The following is a 21,722-nucleotide window of genomic DNA, read 5'->3' as shown; positions in this document are numbered from 1 at the left end:
TGTGAAATGAGTATAATAACTCAGGCTAGTATCAACCCACAAACTTAGAGGTTGTTTCATGTGTACTCATTGGCTTCCATTTGTCCAGCAGAACTTTTGAATTTCTTTCTTCAAGCAACTTTCCCGACCTCCACTACATTTTTAAATCCCAACTGCACCAATTTTTAAAAAGTGGTTTGTGGGAAAGGAGAAAGCCTGTTTTTTTAAAAAAAACAATCAAAACAAAAGCGGAGCTGGAGTTAGCTTCATGGTTTTCTTGGGTTTGTGACGAAGGTGTGGTGCGATGAGGTGTTGGCATACCTCTTGGCACATCACATTCTAAACTCTTGTATTTTGGCTGGAAAATACACAGGACTGGAAAATATATTCATTGGATAAATGCTACATGCAGGTGAGCATATAGAAGCCTATTATTTCTCTTCTCTGCCTCTTACGTAGATCTAGTAAGCCTCCTCAGGACATAAGAATATTAGAAGAGCCATGCTGGATCAGATCAAGGCTCCATCTAGTCCAGCACTCTGTTCACACAGCAGCCAACCCAGTTCTTTTGCTCGGAGCACGAATAGCCTAGACACCATGGATAGGGAAAACCATGGATAGCTACAGCCATGAAAGGGGATGTGTGTCATGTGTATGGTTTATCTGCAATATAGCTAAGTGACAGCCAGATTTCCCTCCTGCGTTTCAAAGGGTTTGCTCAGTTCAAAAGTCTGCATTTTTCCTTATCAACAGAAATCAGGTTAACAAAAGATATTGCCACACCTACTTTGAATCTCTTCCATCTGGACCAATATATCACAGATAATGGCAGATAACACATCAAAGCATTACAACATGTGTAAACCTCATCCATAAAAAGTAGTTTAACTGCAGTGCACAATGAAATTTCATCCAGGAAGTTCTAGTGCATTGGATTTAAGCAAAAGTTCATTTTATTTCATTACAAAAATATTTTTTTTTAATGATTTCAAATCGTGGGTTTACCTCTCCTGTCTAGGAGTGGTCATACAATACATAATTAAAGAATTATTTTTATTTTATTTTATTAATACTGAATATCATATTCCAGCAGCATATTAAAAGCTCTTTTTAAGAAAAGACAAAAAAAAACCCCAAATACCTAAAAAGGAGATCTACAATTACTATTTTAAATATTTTTTTTAGTTATAGATACAGAAGAAATTTAGACAGCAGTAAAATATTTTTTTTTCTGTCCTTCAGGTCTGCCCTGTGCATTTTTCTGATTTCAACCATGTATTAAATAAACCACAAAATTAAGTATATATATATTTATAGCTATAGATATATATATATGTATATATAAAAATAAACAGCAAAATGGTGAATGTATAAAAGTATTAACACTCAAGACAGCTCTGGGTGGAAAGGGTTAAAAGTTCAAAACTTTCTCACCTTAGAGGTTTCCATACATTATGAAGAAATTACATTGTGAGGTTTGCTTTCACAGCATTGATGTGCAGAGTGGTTAGAAAAGTGAAACATGGGCACTTAATACAATGTTTTACAAAAAACATCCAAGAGAAATAACAAACAACAACAATTTCAGGCAACAAGACCACAGGATAGCAAGTTAACAAACTTTGTAACCTCTTTTTCCTTTAAATATTAGGGTTTTATACAAAACACATAGTAAAATACCCATGTTATCAAATTACTTCACACAAGAAACACACTGAAGCTCTAGGAAGAAAAGTACCTTTGGAGTTTGGCACTAAGATTTTTTTTCACTGAATTCTTTTTTATTATTATTATTATTATTATTTCTTTAAAAGAAAAACTGATCACATTTTGCTGAACACAAACACATCTAAATTGTCCACAATAATAATTTAAAAAAATTTGACACCAATGCGTCACACAAGCCAACACAAACTTAGTCTGGAATAGTTTTTTTTTCCACATGAAAACTTGTTTTTTATTATTATTATTTTAAGCAAACAACTTTTTTTGTTTTTTGAAATTCGTTTTTTGTTGTTCTGTTGCTGATGTTCAAGTAAAAACCAATTTCAAATCTGTTGTTTATAAACACGGAACACTTAAAGACCGTAAGACCCATGATGAAATCACAACTTAATTCACAGAAGCACCAATGGAACGACAGCTTACAGTAACCTTTCTCCTGTACATTGAAACAGTATAAAATATAGGTAATTTTCATGTGCATTAATTCATGGATTGTCTAACTTGTGAGTCAGTTCAGCAAAAGGTGACATAAATAGGTAGCATTTGCCCTAAAACAGGGTAAATTTTTTTTGTTATACTAATCTACAAAAAGTGGTTCTATATATATATTCTTAATGAGAAAGTGAGCCACCTAAAATGGCCTTATCAAAAAACTTTACACTGCCTGAAAAATGTAAAAACTATTACAGACCTCTAGAGACTTAAAATCAGACAGTTCTTCATTTCAAACTGTTTTGGAAGTAGTCTGTTAGAAACCAACATTCTGTGCTTCTGGACACATATTGCTATTGTCATCAGTGACCAGCCAGAATGCCAATCTTTGTATAATACTTTCAAGTCTGTTTTTTAACACAAAAAGGAAAAAGGAACAACTTAAAAACCCTAACAAAACATTTTGCCACAGGTTATGTGTGTGTGTGTGTGTGTGTATGTGTGTATGTATGTGTGTTTAATAATCCTATCATTAATTTGACTAGTAATAAATTTCAATCTTGCATAAATGCAGCAATGCTTTTCACATTGACTTCCCAGAATTCATACAGCTAGATGAGGTCACATGCAAATTTCAAAGGTTCAAACTATAGATCAAAGGTCAGTAGGAGAACCAAATTATGATGTGAGGTCAGAAAGACATCAGAAACAATGACGGGACGATGAAACTTTTTTTTTTTTTAAGACGCCACAGGGACATGCTAGGCAAACGATGAGCTAACAGGCATGAAGATGTCTAGGGAAAAACAAGGAAGAGGAAAAAAAGTTACGGAGAGTCTATGCAGCAGAAACAAAATCATTTTTAATGGGTGCGGGAGAAAACTAATGCAAATCTTTCATCATTAGAATCTCAGCCATTCACACAATTTGCATTAACTGTACACTTGGTCAAGGACGGCACAATGAGAGAGCCCCAAAAAGAATCCATCTGAAAGGAGTAAGAGAAGATGGATTCCTGTTTTATTTGGGGAAGAGAAGGTGTGCGAGGGTGGGGTGGGGGTTAAAGAACCAGTTTCAACAAATGTAACATAAGGGGAGGTGCAGTGTAGGAGTGGATTGGGGAGGAGGGATTGAGAGAAGAAGATAGAGAATAGTCCAAGACAACTAAACTTTCAACTAGATAATGGAAACTACGAACAAGATAACCAGACAAAATACAAACAGGAGGATAAAAAAGTATGAACCATAAAAGATGTAGGATTCAACGGTGAAAAAGCACCCATTCCTGGCACATATACTCCAGAGACTACTTCAAAAGGATCTAGCTACCAGAGAGAGCTGCTCTTTAGGTATCCAATAAGTTAACAATAGGCAATAAATAACTTCCATTATTTCTGAGGCAGTAAAAATTTTTGTATAAAAATAGAAATGCTTTTTACAAATAAAATTTACAGGCCTGTGGCTTTCTTTTGTTATCTATTATTATTATTATCACCATCATTATTATTATCATTATTAAATTTTTATCTTTCAAGAAACGTCAAGTATTATCACTCTTTTTATTTATTTATTTTAAACCCTGTAGCTTTAGAAACAGATCTCTACGTCTTTTTTTTTTTTACACTAATGCTAAAAAAAAAAAAAAATCAAAAATCCCCGTAAAACTTAAAAAAAAAAAAAAAACTGGGGAAAAAACACACACACCAACAAGTGAAATATATAAAGACAACCAGTGTTGAACAGGCTAATATAACATCATGTCAATTTGAAGCCCTAAGAACAAAAAATCTTCAAGCTCTTTAATAAAAATAATGAACTGAAGTAATGGAAAGAATTGGCGTCATTTCTAAATGAGTTCCTCTCCTGGGCCAATGCCACTGCATTAGCCTACAAACTGCTGGTGCCATTTGAATAAGTCTAGGTCCAGACGTACAACTGCTTTCATTATCCCCATCAAAAGAATTAGGAACACCCGGGCTGAGAAAGTTAAATTGCAGTTTTTCTTTCTTGACAGTTTTAATAATTAAGATTTCAGATGGGCTATGTGTGTGTATGTGTGTGTGTGTTTGTTTTCCTTTTAAGGATAAAGATAAAAATCTAAGCTGCAAATTCAAATAAAGTACACCATTCAATATTTCCGTGGTTAAGTTAGCCAAGTTTCCCTTAATGGCAGGTGGGGAAAATGGAAGCAGTATTTTAAAAATAGCTGTCTCTTGGCGGTGGTTGGCAATGTGTTCTTATGCTCTTTTTCAACAGCGCCACCCCCAAGGGAGGGTGGGTTTGCTCAAGGGACTTACCCTAAGAAATCTAAATTAATAGCAGTAAGCTTCTGGGGTAATGATCAGTAAGGTTTGCTGTCATTTTTGGAGCGCTTCAGCTGAACTTTCAAGCGTTTCATGCCAATCTGAAAGCCGTTCATAGCCTGTATAGCAGCTTGCGCAGAGACAGGATTGTCATAGCTAACAAAACCTATAATACACAAAAGTGGGGGCGGGGGGGGGGGGCGAGAGAGAGAGAGAAAAGGCACGTATCAGCAAAAAACATTAAACATTTTGGTAATTGCTTGTGTAGTGCGTTTACTGCCCAGAGTAGCCTTCCCGAACCTGTTGCTCTTCAAATTTTTTGAACTACAACTCCCATCATTCCCCAGCCAGCCATGCTCTTCTAATACTCATGGAATCTGCCCTGGTAAAAGGCTGTCACAGAGCTCCCTAGTGCTTTGGGGAGCGGGGAATGGAAAACACGGTAAAATTTAAAATTAGAAGTAAACATTGTAAAACAATTTCAATTGGAAGGTTATAAATTGGAGTGCTTCTGTTCAGGGTTCCAGCCACTCTCGGGTTTCCCCCCTTCCCCCATTTTTTGTCCACCCCTCCTTTCCCCTTAGGGGTGTGCTGGACATACATGTATATAATCCCATATATATATATATATATATATATATAGAGAGAGAGAGAGAGAGAGAGAGAGAGAGAGAGAGAGAGAGAGAGAGAGAGAGAGAGAGATGCCCTTAGAGACATTTTAAGATAGCTTCTCAGTGTGAACAAGGAAATAATCTAGCCAGAGAAAGAGAAGTTTCTGTTACCCTTAAAAAAATATATCTATGTGTTTGTTCCTCCCTTCTCCTCGTGCAACCACTCCATTTCTGCTCCCCACTCCCTGCCCACCACATCTGTTTGGGTTCTCCCCGCCCTCCCTCTGCCAAGATTCTGTACCACTGAGTTATCATGTGTGCGTGTGTGTGTTTGTAAGGGGGTGTCTCCTTCTTTGGGCTTTTTTTTCATACCACTGCAAACCTTGGGATCACCCCAAGTCCACTGATCAAACCTTCTGTGCATGGACAGTGCAGTTCTGGATACAAGATGATTGGCGGTGGACTCAGGACAGATAAAACGAAGGCCTTCACAGAGCACATAGTGAAACTATGGAAAATACTTCCACAGAATATAGAGATGACCACCAATTTGGAGGGCTTTAAAAAGGGACTGGACAAATTCATGGAGGATAAGCTGTCAATCGCTACTATATGCTACCATCAGGATCAGAGGCAGTAAGTCTATGCTTACCAGTTGCTGGGGAACATAGACAGGGTGGTGCTGTTGCACCCATGCCCTGCTTTTGGGGGGGGGGTTTCCCATCTACAGCTGGTTGGCCGCTGTGTGAACAGAATGCTGGACTAGATGGACCCTTGGTCTGATCCAGCAGGGCTCTTTTTATGTTCTTAAGTACATTTGTACGAGCACAGGAGAACCTGAGTTAGTATTAGAAAGAATGATGATTTGTCAGGTGGTATATGTACTATGTGTGTGGGGATGCTACAGAACAGAGATCATCTAATTGCATAGTTTTTCTTAATCCAGAAGAGAGGGTTTAATGTAATTTGCAAGTAATGAGTTAAACATGGAGAGTTTTCTTATACAATAAGAGAATAATTAGGTGTCCATAATAATGTAGCTTGATTGTATAATAAATGGCATTCCCCCAAATAGGATGTAATTAGTTTTATACTTGACACTTTTGGTTGTGTATGTCAGAAAAGATTTTGTATGCTTTTATTACTTCTTTCTTTTTTAAACTGATTCAACTGCTCATCTTTCTACCTTTGAAGATTAATTCCATTTGCTATGGGGGCCGGAGGAAACATTCCACTTCCTCATGAAGCTTTCATCATTCCTCCTTTTTCATTTGTAATGCTTACAGAGCACAAACCACAGGAAAAAAACAACTCCTCTCTCAACAGGAGTATAGAAAAGAATGAGACAGGTGCTAGGTGACAGAGGGACATGTGTGCACCTCCCATTCGTGTTGATGAATCCTAGGTGGTAAATTGTCTCTTTGGTTCGGCTGCCTTGCAGGTATGCCATAAACACGTGGCTTTCTGTTCCTGACATGAAATATGTGTTATTGGGGAGAAGTTTGTAGAAGGGAGATGATCATAATCAGGTCTGCCAAAAAATAAATAAATAAAAAGTGCTTCCGTTGCACAGTTAAATCAAAATACACATGTGGGGCACAGCAGTGATTCTGTTGTGTATTAATACTGCTTGAAGAAGCCTACATGTGGTGCGTCAGTTTGAGGGATTAAATGGAATGGAGGAGGAGCTGAGCTTGGGAGTGTTTGGGGCATGGCCCTTCACAGGAACAGGCAGAAGCTAGCTGAAGGCCCAGGCAGCTGATAACAATCCCCAATCACCACACTCCCCATAAAAGACTTCGCTGAATTCAGAAGCCACACTGGAAGCAACTATTGCGGGACGGACGCAAGAAATAAGAGACGACACAAGGATGGGCACGTCTCTCCCTTGCCCTGCCCGCAAATCCCTCCCCATGCCCAGGCTTTGCCGGGCACGGCAGAATGGGCATTGTTCTTGGTGCTTTGTCTGTGTTACTTGCATACCAGCTCCCTGTTCTTGCCTGGACTTATCCTGACCTTGGACTGGACCCTGACTACGCTTTGATGCCTTTCTGATTCCACTATTGTTGATCCAGCTTCGGACAGATACTTTGACTCTTGACCACGGACTGTTTACTGACTTTTCCCTTCTGCTTATCCCTCTAACGTCGGTGATTTACGACACTACCCCACCCTAGTGCCCTCCACCAGATGTGTTGGATTACAACTCTGATTTTTTTTCTCCAGGGGGGAAGATGGGAGTTGTAGTTCAGTACATCTGGAGTGCACCAGGGTGGGAGAGGCTGGCTTAGAGAGATGTCTGTTGTTCTGACGCTCAGTTAACCAACTGCAGATAATATTGGAATGATTCAGATGCGCATTGTGAAAGCAGCATATCCACACAATCTGAATGTGAGGAGCCAGCATGTGGGAAAGTGAGCAAAAAGTGTCAGATTTTACACAACTCTTCTGTGTTTGTGTAATTCATGTTACATACCAAAGCACTTGCTCAGGTTGGTCTGTTTGTCAATGAAGACCTTAGCAGAAATAACGTTTCCAAAAGGCATGAACATCTGCAGAATGTCCTGGTCTCCAAACTCCTGTGGGAGGTGATAAATGAAGAGGTTTGCTCCTTCTGGACCTTTAAGAAAAGGGAGAACTGACAGTCAGAGATCAGCTGCTTTGTTTTGCATTGAGAATATTCACTGCACACACTCTATGTTTCCGTGGCAAGCTGCTTCTAGACTGAGGGCTGTTAACACTACCAATCAAAAGGTATTGTGTAGCTCTCCTGACTTTTCTTCCTTAACAGATTTTTTTTTCTACTAAGAAAAAAGATGGAAAACGTTGTGGGAAAATATGGGAGGATTGCAAATTGAAAACAATGTTATCTAGACCCCCTGTAAAATTCCATGAATGAAAAGCTTGCTGTAGACGCAATCCTAATCTTCTGAAGGACACATGCATACAAAGGGAGTTATGCCCAGCTGCACTAACAACAATAGTTTTATTTTTCATCTTGTATGCTGATATGATTTTTATAGAAAATAAACTGACGTTATTTGCAACATTCCTTATAAATACTGCAACTTCACAAATGTTGAAAGAAAGCTTTTGCAATTCAGTAATCACCAAATGGACTTAATTATTTGCAGAACTGGGGCTTTCCTGTCTCCTTCCACCTGCTGAAATTTCTGGCCTCTTGGTAAAAGCATTGGAATGGCATGGGATGTGCAGCTGGGGGTTGCAGCACAAGGGGGCGGAATTGGCAGAAATTTTTGGAGGGCATGCCTTGCACACGCAGAAGTACCTTCTACCTGTACAAAGGACCCTCTGGATCCCAGACATTATATTCATTTATTAGCTTGCTCACTAAAACATTAGCGAGCCATATGCACAATTTATATGGCAATTTATTTTAATAATGTCTGAACTTTGGCAGACGAATTGATAGCAATAATGATCTATCAAATCTTTCATTCAGATAGGGCTTGCAGGCCCCTTTCAAATTAAAAGAAATATTATGGAACAATTGCACTTGATGGATTATGTTCAATATGGGTAAAAAAATATCTAATTTTGGACAGTGATGGTGCTGTTTCTATAAAATCCTCTTCTTCACTGGGTTATACTATTTCTCTGCTATGAAACTGCTATGCCCATTGCTGCTTGACACCCAAACCAAGAACATCTGAGAGCTTTTCCTTCCAGTCTAAAATTAGCAAGAACTTAGGGGGCAAGGTGACACCCCCTCAACAAAACAACATCATTCCTTGGAGATGAGGAGAGACGTGGAATGGATGTGTTGGGGTGAGGGCAGGAGAAAATTAGAGAGAGACAGAGAAAACATCCCTTGTTTTGTTAAGCCTCTTGTAATTAGTATTAATTTATTCACGGTGTTAACTTACAAGGGTTTATTTTACAAGTTCAATTGCAGTTTTTAAAGCTCGGCTAAAAACTTTTCTTTTTTCTAAAGCTTTTAAAACTTGATTTTGATCTGACTTTTATACTGTTAGTTTTACTCTACCCTGTGCCTGTTTGGTGCATTCGCTTCCCCTTCTTATTATTTTATTATGATTTTATTAGAATGTAAGCCTATGCGGCAGGGTTTTGCTATTTTATTGTTTTACTCTGTACAGCACCATGTACACTGATGGTGCTATATAAATAATAATAATAATAATAATAATAATAATAATAATAATTTGCTCTATTGGCTCTGAGTATGATGCAATCAATCATTTATTTGCTTCCCCTCAAGACCCTCAATTAAATAAGAAACCCTTCAATGTAATGATGATGGATCTTGTCATTAACCTCCAAACACAGTCTAGTTACAAAAGCGGCATGTTTGCAGTTTACATAGAACCCAGGTAGGGGAGCTCCCTCCACACCAGAAATACATTTTTAACAGGAAGCAAATTTCACGGATACTCTTAACTATGGGTTTCTTTTTTTCTTTTCTTTTTTGCAAATTAACAAAACACATAAACAATGGGTAGCAAAATTCCTGAAGCAAATCCCAGTAAAATAAATTTTGGGGACTGAAAAATTAAATGTTTACAGGTCCCTTCTACATTCTCCATGCACAATGCTTACATGCGTGCACGCACACTTAGACAAAGTTCCAGTTCTTATTATGATTCCCTTCTTTATCTGTGACCTTGGAAAGCCCGAAGTCGTTCCACTCTCCTGGGCTGAGAGACTCCTGATGAGTCCAGTTTAACAGGATAGTATCATCATTCTTTCCAAGGTGAATCATGGATGCCTCCCCCCACCGAGAGGCGGACCCTCAATTTGATGTTCCCCACCCTCATGCTCACTGTGATGAATGATACAGACGTCAAAAATCAACATTTGGAAGTGGAAGCAAGCAAAAGTAAAGATAACAATTAACGTGAGATATTATTTTTAAAAGAAGCCATCTCTCTCTATTTTATCGTGTATTTTTGTAATTGTATACTGCCCAATGAATTAAAATCAATGTTGCCCCGTTCTAGTGGGAACAACCACTTGTGCCTAGCGCTTGATAGTGCAACTGGAAACTAGCTCAAATTAGTGCTTCCACAGTGGGACAAATCAGTGAAGCTCGCGGACGGGATCTCTGCTGCTTTGTCCCATTTTAGCAGTGCTAGTTTGTGCTGGTTTCTGGCTTTGTGCAATGAAGCACTTAGCTTCCTGTTGCTCTAGTGGTCATTACTGCTAGCACAACATGGTTGACCACTGGATACTACCAGTGTAAGTTGCCCTGAGTGTTGCAACTGCAGCGGAAGGGCAAAATATAACTCCGCTTAATAAATAATAATACAATGAATTTAGAGATACTAAGGGCAGATCTACACCAGTGTTTATAATGTAGTATAGTTCCTCTGATACCGTAATATGTTGTACCACTTTAAAACGTCACGGGGCACACTGAGTCATTATAATGCTACTTGCCTTTCTCCTTCCCGTTATTAATTCACTAAGCCGGGTCACACTGTGTCCTCTAACACTGCACGTGTGAGTTTCCCAGCGTTGGTTAGTTCTGTGCTCCGCCCACTTCCTCTTCTACTCCATTCTCCCTCCTCCCCATTTAGTGCTATCTCTGTGCTCTGATTCAGATGCCGAAAGGAAGTTTCCACGCCCCCTTGAAAGTGATTGGCTGACAAGCGATGATTCAAAAGTCAGTCAGCAAAAACTATTATGACGTACAGGGCCACATACGAACACTTATGAAGAGAGACTGAAAGAACTGGGCATGTTTAGCCTGGAGAAGAGAAGATGGAGGGGAGACATGATAGCACTCTTCAAATACTTAAAAGGTTGTCACACAGAGGAGGGCCAGGACCTCTTCTCAATCCTCCCAGAGTTCAGGACACGGAATAACGGGCTCAAGTTAAAGGAAGCCAGATTCCAGCTGGACATCAGGAAAAACTTCCTGACTGTTAGAGCAGTACGACAATGGAATCAGTTACCTAGGGAGGTTGTGGGCTCTCCCACACTGGAGGCCTTCAAGAGGCAGCTGGACTACCGTCTGTCAGAGCTGCTTTAGGGTGGATTCCTGCATTGAGCAGGGGGTTGGACTCGATGGCCTTGTAGGCCCCTTCCAACTCTGCTATTCTATGATTCTATGACTTCCAACGGTATTTAAACGTAACAACAAAATGAATAAAATGAAAGAATGAAGAATGAAGGAGATACAACAATGATAAAATGTAAGAAACTGAGCATCATGTGACCCAATAAGTTATCGGAACCCTTCCTAAACGTTATAAACCATTAGTGTAGATCTGCCCCGAGTTTTGATTGTTTTGAGGTTCACATTGGATTCGTGATCTTCTCCTTGCCTTCCTTTATTTGTTTTTAAATTCTTAGTGCCCTAAAGTGCTTACCTTCTTTCTGGCTGCCTGCAGCACTTTGTTGTTGTAACAAACTTTGACTGTACAATGTAGGCAGTGCCGCGGCGGCGTACTGCTGGATCCCTGAGTAGGCTTGGGTGAGGGCATCCATTGTGCCAGCTGTACCATTCGTCAAGCCTGTGGCACCGAGTCCTCCGTTCAGGGCGGCCATACCTGAGAGCATTTGAGCAACTTTACAAAAAACCCAACAATAGAGAAAAGAAATTGCACTTATTCATTAGTGCTTTCCAAACGTCGTTGGCATTAATATGACACCGATGACAATGGTTGTGCATGCAGAAATAAAAAAATAAAAGTTCGGACACTTCACCAGAAGGCAGGAAGAACACCAGCAGCAACGGCAAAAAACATCCAAAAAAGAAACACACAAAGACTTTGGTTAAGAATTACTTTGCGCATCCACTCTGTTTCACATGCACACTGCTCCTGGCAAGTACTAGGATCCTTAGGAAGAACCCAACACAACAAAGAGCTAACTAACGACCACGTTCTCACTGAGGTATTAAAACATGATTTAAAACTGGCATGTCTGGGAGAGAGGTGGTAGCCTACCCTTCTCCCTGGCATGCTGGTTTTCTATGTGCAAGGATTTTTTTAATTTAATATGGATGGCCGTTCAGCCCCTGCCTGCAAAATGAAGTGGTACGCCCCAAACAGATTTTTACCTGTGGAGGGACCACAGCACAGTCGTGGGCCATGTGGTTTGCATGCAGAAGGTCCCAGCTCCAATCCCTGGCATCTCACTTAAAAGGATCAGAGAGCAGGTGATGGGCAAGCTCTTTCTCTGGCACTCTGGAGACCTGCATCTCTTAACCATAATCTCAGTTGTGTTCAGCTCCTTTTCTATAGCCTGTGCCTGTACAAGTTGCACATGCTTCAGTTCTGTGCAGAAGAGCTAATGAACGCATTGATGCCTTTGCAATTTGGACCCCCGACTTTACAAATTCGTATGAACAGGGCTTTTAACAGACTGGGGATTATGGATTGTGGGAAGAAGAGCATGTATAAGACCCATAGGTTAGAATTACAGTGCAGGCTTTGCCAGTTTGAGTTCTTGGGCTCTCCTGTTGAAGAAGCTCAGGTAGAAGGAGTGGGAAATATCACTGTGTGAGTCTATAGTGGGCTGCTCTCAATCAGGATGGACAGTGTTGGATTAGATGGATCAATTGTCTGACTCAATATAAGGCAGTTTATCTCCCTTACAACGGACCGTAGGACCCATAGTTCAGTGGTAGAGGATGGGCAGAATGCCCAAAATACAATGTCTACCCTATCCAATTTCAAAGATCTCAGGGAGCAGGGGTGGGAAAAACCTCTGCCTTGGCCAAGACTCCTGTACAACTCTTGCCACGAGCTGGTGCCCTCCAGATGTGTTGAATATTATTCCTAGCCAAGGGGAAGACTGAAGTACACAATAAAAAGTTAGCTAAACCAGTGATCTAGATCATTACAAGATGTCTTTGAGTTTTATACAGGTCTCTGAGGGGCTGTCTCCATGGTGCCGAGTTGGGGCCGCGTTCCCCCTAAACCCTGTGGTTTCACTTACCCGGTGTGGTGTCGGGTAATCCCCACACCAAGGAGGGAGCATGGGGTTTCCGGCGATCATCCAGGTACCGGAGCTGCCTGCCTGCCCTTTTCCTGGTTTCCGGCGACTAATTGCTAGTCGCCATGCTCCAGGACTCCCCCCTGGATTGGCTACAAAGTGAGGTCAGACGGCAGAAGAGCCAGGGTGACTTCGCTCCCACCAAAAAAGTATGCAGCTTCGCAGAAAAGCCCCACAGTGGCTGCCAATCTGTGGCTGTGTCATATAACTGACACAGTGCAGATTCACAGCCACCGTGGGGCTTTGAGTGTATATAGACAGGCCCTGAGCCTTATCAACCCCTCCCCAAAATATTTAGAGTGAGAAAGAGGTAGTATAACTTGGACTATATTAAACAGAGGTAATGTCTGGGGGCAGGGGGCATTAGGCAGTGAAACAGTTCTCTTTCTGTCTCTACCATAGTCTGTGCCAATTTAAAAATTCTACAAGATCAATTATACTTTTTGAAATTAGTATAATTCAGACAGTACGAACACTTGGCAGAGATGTGATATCCTACACAATTTTCTTAACAATACATCTAGCACCTAAAAATTGTGGGAAAGTTTGGGGGCTGGGGGTGAGAAAGAAAAAGAAACACTGATGTATTTGACACCACTAACACAGAATGAAAACAGGAGAGAATGAGGAGGAAAGAGGGGCATATTTTATAGCCCCCGCCTTGCAGAGACTATTAATTTAAAACAACAGCAACACACAACCTCATGATAGGTAATTAGAAAATAAAAATTAGAAATCAGCATAGTATTTGTCAAACAGATATTGCAGATTTATCTTATGCTTTCTAGACAAATAGTGGGTGGCAGTGGGAACCATTTCTTCACCTGGGAACAACTTGACACATTGACAATTATGTCTTCAGTCTTGACTGCTCCAATACCATAGGTGAGCCAGACTGAAGTACAGATGCCCACACACACCACTCCAGGGCAGACCTGGCCATAGCAGTAAATCAAGCACTGGAGATGCACAGTCGACATGGTTTTCCGATGTGTTTATGTATGACTCCCTGAGGGGGAATTTTGACCCCATCTCTTAAAGCCTCCCTGTTCCCTGACTTCGTTAGTGGTAAGATATCTACTTTCTTCCTCAGCCTATAGAGGTGCAGATTTTGAGTTTCTCATGCAACTGAGAAGAGTAGGAATGAAGAGAGAGAGAAGGAAGGAATAGATCCTACGAGGCAGAGAAGGTACTGTATATACATCTCCCCAAAATAAAACACTTTAGAGCATCAAACCCTTTCTGGGGAGCAATCTGGCAATTCTAATTGAATCCTAATTCCTTCTCCACTAGGCTGTCCAGATAATATTGAAACTATATTCTTTCTCATTATTTATGGGTCATGGCTATCTCACAATGATGAAAGAGAATGCCCTCAAAATAGAAATATCCTTTTGATGACATTTTTTGCTCAAATTACTAAAATGAAATGGGAAAATATGAAGATGCTACTCTTTATAAGGACACATATACATAGCTAACCATAACAGTCATTCCTTCTTCCCAGGGAACCATGGGAACTGTAGTTTTGCAAGAGATGCTAGCTGCTTATCTCCCTATAGTCACAACCACTAAGTGCTTTTCTCCGAGACATGATCACATCTGGTATTGGAGCATGGCTGGGAGAAAAGTGATGAGAGTGAGCAGGCTGTAAAGCATTCCTGTCCTTTTGACCTTTAACATTGTACCCCCTACTCCTCCCCATACGGGAGGATCTATAGCTCAATGGTAGAGCACATGTTTTGCGTGAGGAAAATCGCAGCTTCAATCTTTGGTGGCTCCAGGTATGGCTGGAAACATTCTTGCCTGAAACCCTGGAGAGTTGCTGCCAGTCAGTGTCAACAAGTGGACATAGATGAACCAACGTTCTGACTCACTATAAGGAAGCTTTCTATGTGTCCCCCACTTTGTACATGATTAGAGATAACTCATAGTTAAAGACGTGTGTCCAGCGCCATCACATATTGCTTGGGCCTCTGCTTCTACTCTCCACCATGTTGTTTCCAGGTGTGTTGCTGCTAGCAATTTGACATTAGTAGAGTGCAAAAGAAAGGTGGAGGACTTGAGTTTCCCTGAGGCCAGGTGGCCAGCTAAAGCCAATTTCGTTATTGCTGGAAATGCCCAAAGGTTCTTTGTTCAGTGCAACAAGCACTAAAGCACAACATAGATGCTTCTAATGTTTGGCTTGACTCCTCCTGAATCAAAATAAAAGGTGAAAGTGTCTTGTTTGTAGCATCATCTACACCAGCCTTCCCCAACTTGATGCTCTTCAGGTGTTTTGGACTACAACTCTCAGCATTTCTAGCCATTGCCCATGTTAGGTCAGGCTGCTGGGGGTTGAACTCCTAAACATTTGGAGGGCTCCGGTTTGGTGGGTGGGTGGGAGTTTGCTTTACAATAACAGAAAGCATGGAGTAGGCCAGGGGTGAGAAAGAAAGGATAGTTTCCAACTCAAAGCCAAGGAATGCTTTTCAGAGGAATGCTTTTCAGTTAAGTTGGCAATGATCTGTGAAATTTTATTTAATTTATACACTGCTCTTCCTTAGAGTGGATTCCCAGGTGCTCTTCCATCTTGGCAGTCCACAATGTTGGATCTCTTGAGCTTCAGCAGGAGAGCGGTGGCTTGCACTTTCAGGACATATCATGAAAGGCCTCTTCTCACAGCCCTCTTAACACATGGCAGGCATGGGTCTCAGTCAGCCCATGTTGACTTTCACCTGCAAATCCTCAAGGCAAGCTCATCCTGTTCATGCAGATGGCATGTGATGGGAGTCGAGCCGCACATGAGTAACTCTTTAAGTGCCTGCAATATAAAGTACAACTTCCAGACCATGGAAGTCATACCACAGGCTAACTTAGGGATGGTTCCAAGTTTGAGGGCTCCACCAGTAGAGTGCCTTCCAGTAGGCTGCATGCTACACTGGTTGACCTACTCCTACACTATTTGTCCATCTAAGCTGATAATGGAATGACACTACATCAGGGACATGGCAGGGCATTTAAATGGTGGCTCAGAGACACTGCTATATAAATTTGGCATGGGTGTCCCATGATACGCCCTAGCCGAATGGTGAGGATGTGCCAGTGCTCCAGTCGCTGCCTGTATATGCTAAGTGATGGATGGGTCATAAAACATCAGCTGGAGCAAAGAAGCAAGTAGCAATGGTAACTTTAGAATTCAATAACGCTTAATATATATTTTTTAATAACTTCTCTTATGCTTCGACTAAAAAGAAAATTCTGTTGAGCCCTTGCCAGAAGCAAGACCCATGCAACCTCCCATTATACTCTCACCCACACATAGTAGGTCTTTCCTGCCATCAGCATAACACTCCCCCCAAATCTTCACAATGACAAGAGATTTACAAGACAAAAAAAAAGGGACGGATGAGAAACTAGATAACAAAGACAAGAAGACTGTCATGCAGAGAACTGAAGCAAGCAAATTATACTGAGGAGGACATCCATTCCTCTGGGTACACCGTGATAGTGTAAAGACTGGTGATTACCAAATACATTCCTTGCATTGAAGGAAGAAATGCAAGGGATAGCAGCGGCTAGAAATTCCAAAGGAAGTGGGAAAGGCAGCCCAAGTAACATCACCGCTGACCACAGTCTTTGGATAGAACATTTCAACAAAACCGAGCAGAGCTTCACTTTTGTGCGTAAACCCTTCATTGTTATGGGTTTCAATAGATGTTGCGTCTGAGAAGTGTCGGCATTGCACTGGCCGAAGCATTTCTTCAGGCATTCCAAAAGTGGTTTGTTTCTCCACCCAATCCTGCCCCACGTTAGGAATCAAATGGAAAACCGCACCATGTTCATGTGTGCAACATGCGGTGTCTACAGCAGGTTCTACACTACCGCTTTAAAGCACTTTATAACAGTTTGGACACCTGTTGAGGGCCAGGACACACAGCATATACAGTTGTCAAAACTGTTATAAAGCGCTTAAAGCAGTAGTGTAGATCTGGCTGTACAAGCACAAGAATTGTCAGAGTGACTAAATGTACCACTGTACCACAGAGGTGCACAATATGTTATGTTATTCTAACACGGGGACAAGGTCACATGGGGAAACAAGTCACTTTTTAGGGTTCGGCAACATCTGAAATGTAAATGGATGGAACCAAACCCTTTTGTTAAAGAAAACAGTTAATGCTTCCCTGACCATGCTGCTTTTCTGCTTCAAACTATTCTGCAGCGCAAAAGCGGCAGGCAGAGGACTAAGAACCCACCCTCTTCCCCTGCTCTCTACAAATTAGCCCCTGGCAAAGTGGCTTTTCCTTAACAAAAGCAGTCATTGGGATTTGCATATGCATGTTTGCATTAAAACTTTTAATTGAACCCCAAGACTCTACCAGAGTTTCAAAAATGTAGTGATTTTTAAAGAGATTCAGGACAGATAAAAGGAAGAACTTCTCCACACAGCATGTAGTTACACTATGGAATTCACTGCCTCAAGATGTGCTGGCCACCAGTTTGGATGGCATTAAAAGGGGGTTGGATAAATTCCTGGAGGAGAAGTCTATCAATGGCTACTAGTTCTGATGGTTATACACTACCTCTAGTATCAGAGGCCGTAAGTCTGTGTACACCAGTTGCTGGGGAACATGGGTGGGAGGGTGCTGTTGCACCATGTCTTGCTTGTGGTTCCCTGGTTGACAGCTGGTTGGCCACTGTGTGAACAGAGTGCTGGACTAGATGGACCCTTGGTCTATATCTTATGTTCTTAAGAATAATGGGTTAGATCCAGATGTGGTCATACTTAGAATAGTCATGAGTAACTCCAGTCCCGTTCATTTCAGTGGGTGTACTTTAAATATGACCATGCCTGGATCCAACCCAATGGCTTTATTTGTAACACCACTAAAGGATGACTCACACAACAATACCAGGGACATACGCTGTACATATGGCAGTGGCTGGAACAGAGCCTCACGTCCACACACACTTCACCACATGTAGAAAGTTCTGCATGAACCATTACCTATCCACATATATTCATCCACAAGTATATTTCCCTTTATGCTACCTCTGCACCACAAAAAAGAAGTGGGCTGATGGCATTGGCAGGGCATAATCATGTGTGAATGTATGCCCAATGTTCTTGGTTCACACAAAATGTCAGGCATGTGGGCAGGGATTGTCCACACGTCCATGGCCTGCTCTCATGCCCCTTTGCATCTACAGTGTGTGTGTGTGTGGCAAAGCACCCTACAACAGACAGTCCCCTACATCAGAGACATAAATAGACTGAGAAGTTGGTAGGTATATATGTACGTGAATTGAGATCCCTGAGAAGAAAAACCAAACAACAAAAACACCAAGCTAGCAAGGTGAGAACTGAAGATAATGGGAACACAAAATAAATTATCCATTGTGAGAGCGCAAGCATGAGACTCCAACATTTGCCAGAATGTGAAACACAAATGCTGCAGGGCTGTGAACTTCGTACAATAGGAGAGATAAATGTTATGATCCTTCATGCGGTTCTCTGTTCACGTCTTAGATACACCATTACCTACTTAGTCTACTTCATGAATCTGATGAAGAGGGCCTCTGATCAGCAGCTCATTGTTAATAGATATTTCAAATTGGTCAAAACGTGGGTAAGGGCCAGCAACACTGATGACACCTGTTGGCTCAGGGCCAAACTCAACATCCACTTGATATGTAGCGTGCAGGTATTTATCTTGTTTCCCCCTATTTAATTACAGGCAGGAGGGTGGATCTTGTAACACAGCACACAGGGAGCAGAGGGTTATCTCTTTTTCCCTGCCCCACACACAATTGAAGTGATCCTCCCCACACCCCGTGGCTAGTTTACTTTTTATCTGAGTGTTTTACCTGTGTGGTGTGGGGTCCTTCCAATTACACTGAGGAGGGAAGAGATAACTGTCCCCTCCCTGTGTGCTGTGTGCCAAGTAAGACACCCTCCCCACCTGTAATTAATTAGAGGAAAACAAGACATGCAGCTACACGCTGTGCATCAAGGAAACATCTAATTGACCCTCACTCCCACACAAGTTGAGATATAGGCAAAAGCCTCTATAGCCCCTCTTTACAGCTACAGAGGTGCTGGCAGTTTTCACCCCTTTATGTATCTCACCTATTTGCCTGTTTCTTGGCTTGCATGAGGGGAAAAAGCAGCTGAAAGATATAATGGGAGGGCTAAGTTGGGTCTGATGTAGCCCTGGGAGCCATCTAGAGTGTCAAGGCCACCAGCTGCCCATCTGTAAAATAGAACCCGGCCTACAAAACCTCACGCCAAATAAACCAGTTAATCTCCAAGACCCTATTACAGATTTTATGAAAAATGCTGCCATGGACTAAAATAGCTAGTCTCTGGAATAGATTTCCAAAGAAATCCTTAATCTTCATTATATAATGCCTAGCCACAAGAGGACACTGGAAACATGATTGGGTTGCAGATCATTGGATAGGTTTCCAGATAGATTAGGGTTCCTGCTGTAGACCCGTTATCTTAAATGTCTCCCTGTCCATAAATGAACCTTAATTTATTACGGGGATGGAGTGGACACCATGTTCCTAATTTAGGAGGCAAAAAGTTAAATATGGCTAGTCTGTCCAGCACGAACAACAGAATTTCTCTATCATGGCCTACAGGGATGTGCAAGAATGTGGTAGATAGGGCACAATAACATAGGACAACGTAAATAAATACATCTGTTCTTTAATCATTCTCTAAACAATAGTGTGAAGGTGGAATGCTTCAGGTTGTCTTAACTTGTGTGCTTGACTCAGCAAATCTTGTTTGTCCACCCTAAATGTTGTGACTCTACTATGGGAGTAGGAAGGAATTTTCACCTAGGGGTCAGGTTGGTTGTATCTTGTGTTTTGCTATGGTTGTTGTTGCTGCTGCTGCTACCTTATATGCTGCATAATGCAACTTACTGCTTTGGCTTTATAGTTATGTAAACTATATAGTTATGTAGTTTGTAAAACTGGTTAGGATTCCTTCTGCTCTTTGCTTGCCGCTCAATATATGTTTGCTTCTGAAACTGTACTAATCTCTTGTATATGTTAAACTATTAGAAATATTGGGGATGTTGCCTGTAGGCATAGTGATATACAAAAGCAAAGCCCTGATTGCACATGGAGGAAGGACTCATTAGATCATGGCCTATATTTTATCCTGACTTTTCATTTGACATGTAATGTCTTGTGTAATTGTTTGCTGAAAGCCATAAATAAAACTATGGCTACTTGCAGAGGAATTCTTAGACATTGTTCACAGGAATTGTGCCCTGCTGCTACTACTAGTACCTACTACTAATAGAAACAGTCCAACCCTTCAGTTATCTCTTCAACTGAAAATCAGCTGCTTTCATGATCTCTTAAACCAGAAGATTCTCCTTTGATCAAGACTGGTCTCAAGAATCCCTTCTGGCTACTCAAGGACATGCCTAAAAATACGTACATCCTGCAATAAAAGGTACAATATCATGAAGAAATCTTAGCATTTGTATTGTAGGGCATTGTGATGCTTTAACCAGACAGAACCTGTTTAGACTTTGGTACAGCACATGCCTGGAATAGAACTTTGTCAATTTTACCAGTCATTTTGCACATGTCTTTTTCATAGTAACATTCACTATATTATAGAGGTTAGTGTTCCTACGGTGATTACAGGGAAATTGCTGGAGTGTCCACCACAGCAATAAATACTCACTGTTTACGGTACCTGCTAGTGCATTAATATTATTCAACCCAACAGTAGCTCCAGCCAGGCCTTGGAGAGTCCCCAGAGAAGTCAAAGAATTCATGGCTGCCCCAGCTGTGGAATTGGCCGTTGATGCAGCCACTAAAGAAAAGAAGGACAAATAAATGGAATGTACAGTTATTCAGCCACAAACCACCATAAATGTCACATAGAGCTGGTGAGAAACTGCGCTTTGACCAAAGCCTCATGTAACTGAACAGTAATTTGAGGAGAAATTTAGCTATTTTCCAGCATGTTTTTTGGGGGGAATTAAGTCCCACCGAACTCAATGGGGCTTACTTCTGATTAGACATTCACAGGATTGCACTGTAAATCTCTAATTCTCTTCCTCACTTTCAAATACAGCACTGGACACCTCTTAAATCTTTGGGTCTGCTTTCAAATAAAACATCTTTGGAATTTTGCAATACATTCTTATTTATTTCTCCATTCTGTGGAAAAGTCGATGAGTCGAAACAACCCATTTTGACATGAGTGGAACAGCTTCAACACAATCGTGGCCATTTTGAGCCAGCTCCATCAGTGTACCTCACAGTGAAAAACCACACACAAAAAAGCAGACCGTGCTTGACTGGATGAATTAACCCTTGAAGATACCTAAAAAAAAGTATACAGCACAAAGCAAGGATCACACGATGTCCTCTTTCAGGACAAATGGACTTTTGGGAGGAATTCATAGTAGATATACAAGTGCATGCTTCTTACAAATTAACCTCCAAGATGAAAGCAAGGTTTACTAATAACATTTGTCCTAACCTCTGAGTCAGTCTCCCACCATAGATCGGCAATAATTAGATGCTAGACAAATAGGGAGAGAGAATAAAAGGAACCGTTTCGTAATTCAGTGGGTGCTGGAGGACTTGCTTCTAGACAAATATGTAGAGGATTGCACAGTAAATCTTGCATCCATTGGTTTTGCCTTTTATATTTTGTAGGTATTGT

At 41.1% G+C, this 21,722-nt stretch overlaps 1 protein-coding gene across 9 annotated transcripts in view; it reads right to left on the bottom strand.

Moving 5' to 3' along the window:
- Nucleotides 1-265: 265 nt before the first annotated feature.
- The window catches only part of CELF2 (CUGBP Elav-like family member 2), a 403,350-nt gene continuing 381,893 nt past the window's right edge, over nucleotides 266-21,722 (bottom strand). For 5 of the 9 annotated variants that reach the window (XM_063134745.1, XM_063134747.1, XM_063134749.1 and 2 more), the window contains 5 exons: nucleotides 20,742-20,861; nucleotides 11,404-11,601; nucleotides 7,527-7,670; nucleotides 4,434-4,605; nucleotides 266-2,932 (listed from right to left, as the gene is read on the bottom strand). In XM_063134745.1, the coding sequence (XP_062990815.1) occupies nucleotides 4,478-4,605; nucleotides 7,527-7,670; nucleotides 11,404-11,601; nucleotides 20,742-20,861 (590 nt within the window). In that variant the 3' untranslated portion in view covers nucleotides 266-2,932; nucleotides 4,434-4,477. Of the gene's footprint in view, nucleotides 2,933-4,433; nucleotides 4,606-7,526; nucleotides 7,671-11,403; nucleotides 11,602-20,729; nucleotides 20,862-21,722 lie in introns of all 9 variants that reach the window. The other 4 variants (XM_063134750.1, XM_063134753.1, XM_063134751.1 and 1 more) reach the window with 2 other exon arrangements.

This window comes from Elgaria multicarinata, chromosome 9, assembly GCF_023053635.1.
Source record: "Elgaria multicarinata webbii isolate HBS135686 ecotype San Diego chromosome 9, rElgMul1.1.pri, whole genome shotgun sequence".
Classification (NCBI taxonomy): Eukaryota; Metazoa; Chordata; class Lepidosauria; order Squamata; family Anguidae; genus Elgaria; species Elgaria multicarinata.
This window is presented reverse-complemented; position numbering and strand designations above follow the sequence as displayed.